The 8982-nt window shown below is 29.8% G+C and overlaps 1 protein-coding gene across 1 annotated transcript; it reads right to left on the reverse strand.

Annotated features, from left to right (window-relative positions):
- Window positions 1-320: 320 nt before the first annotated feature.
- Window positions 321-2881, reverse strand: LOC127102584 (uncharacterized). The gene is made up of 5 exons (XM_051039938.1): window positions 2596-2881; window positions 2193-2498; window positions 1056-1135; window positions 886-963; window positions 321-374 (listed from the first exon to the last, which is right to left on the reverse strand). Exons 1-5 carry the CDS (start codon window positions 2879-2881, stop codon window positions 321-323), a joined length of 804 nt encoding a protein of 267 aa, XP_050895895.1.
- Between the last annotated feature and the right edge of the window lie 6101 nt (window positions 2882-8982).

An 8982-nucleotide genomic window follows, 5' to 3' on the forward strand; every position in this document is an offset into this window, starting at 1 on the left:
AGAAAAATAAATGTTTGTTTTTCTTTTTATGATGTTTTTATTGTAGGTCGCCTTAAAAATAATATTATTACACTTTGAAAATGGTAAACAAAGATACTCAAAATTATATTGAAGCATGCAAGTTAATATTGGTACTGTGTGATCAATGACGTTCTTTAAGAGGAATGCCGAACATGAAATCTCTATTCAAAGTATTTTCTTTTTCCATGCAATTGTTTTTCGTAGTAAAGAAAAAATGTAAGACTCTTAAATTAGAATTTTTTAGAGAAAAAGATAGTAAATATAATAGTAAGTAGTGTAATCAAGTTTTTTTACCTTATTCAAATCAATTCTTCGTACATCCCTTTATCAATGCACTCTTGAGATTTAAAAAACTACAAATATATGACAAAATGTCATATCATCAAAGAAATACATTCAAAACATTTGACTCGTTTGAATATAATATGGTTTATTGTGACACAAATAATACTTCGAGAATGGAGATACTTTGTTTTAGTCTAGATTTGATATAACAACAACTATGACTTGTTTCTGAATTATCTGGATTTCTATTAAATAAGGAAAACAATGGACTTAGTAAATATATATGGTTTTATTTACATAAACCAAATAGAAGTTAAATTCATGCATTCAAAAATATTCTAGAGTGAAAATATTCTTAAATGAATTAAATAAAAACCTCTTCATCCTTTGAGATATTATTTCTCTTTCACCGTTTTCCAAAGTTGTGTCTTATCTGTTATCACTGTGGAGCTCCAACCGACAAAGTAAAGTTTTAGACGTTTTGACCTGTTTCACTAAGGATGATAAAAATGTTAATGAAAGAGTGGTGAAAATGCAAGAAACGGTTTTTTATATGTATTGCGGAAAAGGTAAATACACCTTATTGTCGAGTTTGCCGATTGATGAAATACTTTGTTCATCCTTCCATGTGTTCCATTTATCTTCAAAGTCTGCTATCTAAAATTTATTGTATAAGAATAGTGAGAATAAGTATGACCCAATTGATATCTAACATAAAAACATAAAATAAATGGTTAAGTATAACTTACTTTTATGTCGAAGCAAGTTTCAACATTCTTTCGTCTCAACTCCTTACATAACTGAAAGATTTCACCATGTTCTAGTTTGGCTGTATATTAAAGCAAAAGAAAATTATATTTAGTTATGATGTAAAGAATACAATATAAGCTTGGTATGTCGTGTCACCAAAATGGGAATCAATGTGTGGGCAATTTTTTTAATGTACTTAATAAATACTTATGGGTGCGATAAAAGAATATATTTGAAGACTATATTTTTTGCTAGTCACCATTTTTTCCTTTCAATTTTCCTTCCCTTGTTAAAACTCTTGTCGTAGTCTGTGAAACACCCCTGGATAAAGCCACATATAACTGTCCATAACTAAAAACATATCGTGTAAGATATATTCCAACATTTGGAATTGTTTGTCCTTGTGATTTATTTATTGTAATTACAAAACTTAGTCGCACAGGAAACTGCTTTCTATTAAGGACAAAAGGCAATTCATCACTTCCAGATGTTTTTATTTTAATTCTGGACAAAAAAGCACGTTTTCTTGCATTGTTTCCTGTTAAGATTTCCACATCCAACATATTCATAAATAAACTACAACATAATAACCGCGTCCCATTACACAATCCATATATAGGATCTAGATTTCGTAATAACATCAATGGTGCACCCTTTTTTATCTTTAGAATATGTGGTGGCAAACTATATTGTGCAATTGAGTTTAAGAATTCTTGCTGGTATAAATTATGATTATCTCCTTCAATCTCGTCAAACGACAACAAATTATGTTCTTCTCCTGGAAACTGGTCGATAATCATATCATTCAATTTTCTGGACATCATCATTTGTTGGTGTCAAAATAGCTCTTTGTACCATATATGGGGCATCCCAACCATGCAATTCTAAATTAGGAAAAATATGTTGGATAAGTACTTATATGGAATGTTCACCTTCCCATGGGATTGCAATATGTGAAGGTAACCTCACCCTGTCATCTGGTTTGGTAGGTTCAACACCATCACCAATGCGAATAAGAAATTATGCAAACTCTTGATCATGCAATAATCGTATATTTTGACGCAAATGCAAAATCTTGGTATGATTCCATAAATGAGACTGAATAATACACGCTGAAATCATTTGTGCCTTAGTACCTTTTCTTAAAACAGGAAGAACTTGACAAAAATCTCCCCCCATGATCAGAACTTTTCCACCAAATTGAGCATTATTGCTACAAATGTCTTGTAATGATCGATCTAAGGCTTCCAAATAATTTTTGTTTGTCATTGGTGTTTCATCCCAAATTATTGCGGTAGCAACTCTAATGAGATTTGCAATATCTTTTTGCTTTTGAATACCATAAATGGAACTCGGTTGTATATCAATAGGTATCTTAAATCGAGAGTGTGCAGTCCTACCACCGGGTAACAATGTCCTAGCTATACCAGATGATGCAGATGCTAAGATAATTTATCCTCTACTTCTTAAACTTGCCATTAATGTTCGATAAAGGAATGTTTTACCTGTTCCTCCTGAACCATAAAAAAAATACCCCACTGTGTTTTTGAACAATTACATTCATAATGGTTTTGAATGCAATCATTTGATCATTATTTAACTTAGCAACATATTCAATATCTTGATTGGGGATATTGATCGCTAACTCCTCTTGTATGATACTAGGAATTGCATCTCTGTCTATTGTATTAGGGGGTAAAGATGGGAGATCATAATCTTCAATTTTTTTACCGTGCAGGTTTAATAGTTCATTCAAGTCCTTCAACAACATATTAGTCAAGTTTAATTCCACAACATTGTTAATTATTTGATAATCCTCTTCCATATGTGTAAAAAACTCATTCCAAAGGCCTCTAACATCAATAGGTTCACAAAATATTAAAATCGTCACGAATAACCTTCGTAAAGCATATGGCATTCGAAGACTCATAGCCTCAACCAAACAATCACGAATACTATGATCAGTCTCTAGAATTCCCTGATACTCGGTTGTTTTTTGAATGTATTGAAAGTCGTTTCATTATTTGTAAGAAGATATTCCCAACGAGTTGGACCTGTGACATATGATAACAACAGTCGCAAGTAAAACTTATCTCTTTCCGAAGGTGATACCGTATAGATTCTCCCAATAACTTTTCTTGTTGACCGCCTGCGATGCCATTTCATGTCCCGCGTGTTCCAACAATAATGCTCTGGAATCTCTCTATACAGATAATTTCTTGCTTGTGGATCTCATAGATTCAATGCAAATAATTGTGTGAGCATTGTTTTGGAGTTGCGTTCATTATTTAACACATATGTAATTCGTTGATGATCATAAAAGCGTACTTTATGGCAGTTCAGAAAATGGATCTGCAATCTTTCAACCGAAGGATATAATCGGTAAAGAGTGAATCAAAATATTTTCCATAATTCCTTGGGAGCATAAATCCATCTTGCATCAACATATTGCTGAACTTCATCCATGTATGATCCTTTATGAACCTCCATAGCCACACGATTAGAGCTCTTGTACACATATTTATATAGATACTTGATACTTTTAATGCTACTAAAAATATCTACATTGATGTGACAGTCATACTTTAATAGTAACCAAGGGTTATAAGGAACCACTCATCTATTATCGACAGACCTATCTCTACCTAACGATATAGATTCATCAAACCTTCTATTATACTCGGGATATGAGTCAGTGCCTTGACGTGTTTCATCCAAGAATTGTTTGGGATACCTTTTCTTACAATGTTCGTCTTTCATACATGGAGACTTTCGGTTGATTATGCCGCAAGTTTTATGGATCATATGTTTTACAACAACTTCATGCAATCGTGGTTCACATTCTAATTTAGGTATTTCTTCTCTTACCATACTATCAAAATCTTTTGGGTCACGCAACTTATCATTACTTTCTAAGATCAACAACATATGCACATACGAAAGTCCTCGCTTTTAAAATTCAGTGAAATACATGTAGCTTTTAACTTTTCCCAAGACTCCTTTATTAATAACATCATCATTCAATTGCTCGAATTTCGAACGAAATATTCTTGTTAGCAAATCTGGACGATCTTGTGGTGTTTGAAAAGATAAAAGTTCTGATGTTATCTCACTCCAATAAGGATTGCATGTCATTGTTAGAAAAATATTTGGTTTACCGCCATTAAGAACAATAGCCATGCCATCTTCATAACGCTGTGTCATGTCTCGACGACCGTCAATAAATGATGATGGCAAAATTGTTCTTTTTCTAATGTTTTCTACGATGATTCATGAAATGCATTAGTATTAGAATACATGAATGATTAGCATTAGAAGTACAACTAATAATTAATCAAAAACTGTATATTTATGCTATATGAATTTGTACCTGCATTAGTTTCACCAACATGCAAAGCTTCCTGTAAACCTTGGTACAATTCAGCATGTATATCACTTTGGTGCTCTTTAATCCACCTTAACCTCCCTGATTCAATTTTGACATAATTGTCAACAACATATTATTGCAATAGTCGACCCGCATTTAACAACATTGATTGATCATTTGGACGAATCTATAGTTGATTGAAAAAATGTCGGTGCTAAATATAAAGGTTTTTAAAAAATGCTTAGCCAAGTATACTATCTACTAAAATTAATCTAAATTTACCTAAAGCATGTAACTGTAATACGCTCGACATGACACTCTTCGTCCATTACAATTTATTGTGTTGACATCCCAACCATGCGTCACAAATGGAAATAACATAGGATATTGCAAAGGATCATAATATCCCTTTGTCTCTTGAACTTTTTTGAGATTTCCATCATGACAAATGACATTAACATCCCTTCCATATTCCATAGAATCTGCATCACATCCAACAATAATTATCGCAACTTGTTCTGCAGTTGGAAGGTTGTATTGATGGTGATTACTTGGACGCTCCTTAAGTATGAGGCTACATTCACTGATATTTGGAAGTAATGACAGCTGCTTGAACCTAATTACAAAATGATTAAACTGATGGAGCATTTTCTGTAATTTGTGAACTACATTTTGGTACAGCTGTGGATTTTCCTGCATTCTATTATGTAGCTCATTATCGGTGTCGTATATGTATAGTTGTAATAAATGCGACATGACACCCTCATTTGGATAGAATTCTCCTATGTTATGGTAAAAAGCACCTTGAGCACGAAATATGTATATACCACGACCAAATGCAAGAATATTCTCATCAACGTGAACACCAATTGAAGTGAATGAGAGCACATGGTTATAACTTTGAATATGTTGCCTAAAATGTTTTCCTTCAGCTGAATCATCCCAAAAATAATTGTTGCAATTCTATAGGAGCATTAACTCGTGAAAATGATACCTTTCCACCAGTACAACACGTGTCACATGATTCATGATGAAACAATCTTGCATTGTAGTGTCTACAGGTAATTGGATGAGGCAATCAAGATTTTGTCATCGTCATGTTATTTTTCAAATTTCGAGCAATATTGTGCTTTGCTCGAAAAGCATGTCCTGATTCTACAGGCAGGAGTTTGATATTGATTACTAAATATTATCTAAAATCTAAAATACAATCTATTACTTACTATCTATAAAGAGGATAAGGAATTTTGGGTTGACTTTTTTTTATTCCAATATTACCCTTCCTTTCATAACAACCCATTTTTATTTGTTTTTTATTTATCCATTAATTTTAATATTTATTTATTTTAAAACATGTAAGTTACTAAAAAGAATTGAATTGAGTATAGAAAAGTTGAGCAGTTGTTGATTTAAGAAGTTTATTTAAAACTACAGATATAACCGTTTTATGATTTATCTTTTGTTTTTCTTTTAAATTCTCAAAACAATTAACTAATATGTAAAATGGAACCGCTTGGCTTTGTAAAACGTATGAGGCAATTGTCATCATCGTAGTATTTGTTCTTAATATCTAAATATGCTACTGGAAAGATACATTCGTGGAGAAGTGGTAACCAGATGAATAATTAATAAACTATTTAATTTCAAACACATGTTATCTCGATCGAATCACATTATCTCACGTTCTAGATCAGTTTTAGTTGTATTTCTTATTTATATGTGTTTTTATTTATAGTGTAAAGAGATTGTATGGATCAATGAAGCATCATTTTGTATGAAGTTAACTTTTAGAAATGGAAAATATGTTCTGCTCTTCCACGCATAGTTACTTCTCATTAATAAATTTTCCTTACATGTTTTTATTTAAAAAAATGTTATTTAAGCAACTAGTGAAAACTACCATGCGTAGAAACGATTGGTTGATTTTTTATATGATATATGAAGACGTTCTGGTGAAAACTACTATGCATAACAACCGGTGAAAACTATGTTTTAATGGAGTATCTTTATATCCTGCCACAATCCTCAATTTTCTCTTTACTTTTTAGGTATGTTCAATTCTCAAACTATAGTTTTAACTTCTAATTCTATTTGATAAATTCTATTTTCTATATATAATTGTTTCTCTTTTTATATGGATTTGGTGTTAGATAATCACATTTGATGGAATATTCATGACTAAGATCTCAAAAAAAAAAAACATATCAAAAGGTCTATTTAGTTGAATTTGTATCATGTTACATGTTACATTTCACATGACTAAAGAACCACAGTTTCACTTACAACTTCTGCATTCATTGGTAACTTCTTTAATAGTTTTATTTTTCACCTCATTCAATTTTTAAAGCTATCAATTTTCATTCTTTTTTTTCAAATTAAAAAATGCTACTTATAACATTTTAAGACAATTGTTTAATTTATGCTCTATAATTCACCAAAAGTAACTCTATAATTTATTAATAATAAATAAAAATATATAAAGCCAAAACTTTGTTTTGGTGTAGCTTATTTTTATTTCAAATCTAACCTTTTTAATTTTAAAAATTAAAAAATGATTTCAAAAAAAACGGCTGCATATTTGAATATATAACCTAGGTTTTTTACCAAGCAATAAAGGGGAGGTTAACAATGGAGATTATCAAAAGTGTAACTGCCGGAACAAATGAATGGAAAGGAAAGAGAAAGGAAGAGGATGGATTTCATTCAACTCCCGCCCTCCACTATTCTCTATATTCTTTAATCTCTGTTTTTTTATGTTCTCTTTAGTCTTTAATCTCTACTTTTCTTCTCTATAATTCTCTTTATTCTTTAATCTCCATTTTATTGTTTTCTATAATTCTCTTTATTCTTTAATCTCTATTTTATTGTTTTCTTTAATCTTTATTTCATATGGTGGTAGGTATATTATTCGTTATTGTGCTTTTATTGCTTTCAATATCTTTTATTTTTTTAACATATAATCACAAAAGGTTGATAGACGTTCACTTCAGATGCATTATTATTCCAGTTTTCAATCAACATAAGAAAAAGTAAATCAATAATTTTATGCTAAATTTTATAATATTTTTGAAGGAGATAGATATGGAGAAGGAAAAGGGAGAAGAAGAAAAACACCATTTCAGCCAAGACGTGTGTTTTAGCCACAACTTTAGGAATGATACAACTTTTGGTTTGGTATGTTATGATTGAATTTTAAAATTTATTGATTAATTTTGTGGGTAAATTATTACGCTTTTTAACATAATTATTGCACTTTATAACTATAGAATTCTAACATTGAACTCAATTTTTTTTTCTTTTGTCATTCAAACTTACTTTTTATATTTCTAAATTTCTAATTTATATTTGATATATTTGATATATTTAAATTATTCTGTTTCTTCATGATAATTTTAAATTTATAAAAGAAAATATTCTTTGTATGTTTTTTTTTCACTCCTTGCTTTCATCATGTGGCTTAAAGTTGGTTCTATATCTCGAAAGAAAATAATGACTTATTTATGTGTGTTATTATTAACTATACTTTTTTTATATTTTGTTTTTATCCCTTCTTTCTTAAGAAGAAAAAGAAGAGGAATGGAGTCCAATGATGCTATCCAAATGGGAAAGCAAATGATGCATGATAGATCAATAAAAGACAAATAAATTTATGATGGTAAATAAATGAATAAAGATAAATTGTTGAGTATATTTAAAAAGTGTAAATGAGACATATTTCACAATATTATTTCAGCACTTCATTGAATATTTCTACAATGTAGACAAATTATTATTTATTGAAAAATGATGATACTAATTACTATTTTTTTATTATGTATAATATTTATTATATCTATTAATAATTAATGATGATTAATGATTACTATTTATAATTTGTTATTACATGATTTTAAATTTTATGTCACTTGAGTAAAATCTACATTTATTTGACACAAAATGTTAAATGAACATATCTTGAAGACGACATGATAATGCACCATTTTCTCTAACATCCATATTAACATATGATATTACTGCATCCTCCAAAGCTTCATTAACATCCATATCATCTGATATAATATATATATATATATATATATATATATATATATATATATATATATATATATATATATATATATATATATATATATGTGTGTGTGTGTGTGTGTGTGTGTAAAAATTATCACTCGCATACTTAGAACAATATCCCTTATACCTGTATCCGATTGACTCATGTTGTTTCGTTGATTAGGTGATGTGCAATTACGACCTACGAGTTTAAATACATAAAATGAGATATGACGAAAGAGAATACAATTATACAATGTAATATATGATGTATATATTGATCATCACCAACCAAGTACAACATCATTAACATGTGTAATTCTACTTGATCTTTGTTGTTGACTTGATATTTGACCGGTTTTATTTTCATTTTCGGGTCTTCTTGATCTTTGTTGTTGACTTGATATTTGACAGGTATTATTTTCCATTTTGACAATGTAACAGCCAAACACATATGTAATTTATAAGCAACATAAATTCACTAATTATATTGAAAATAGTAGTAAATA

This window comes from Lathyrus oleraceus, chromosome 7 (assembly GCF_024323335.1).
Source record: "Lathyrus oleraceus cultivar Zhongwan6 chromosome 7, CAAS_Psat_ZW6_1.0, whole genome shotgun sequence".
NCBI classification, from domain to species: Eukaryota; Viridiplantae; Streptophyta; class Magnoliopsida; order Fabales; family Fabaceae; genus Lathyrus; species Lathyrus oleraceus.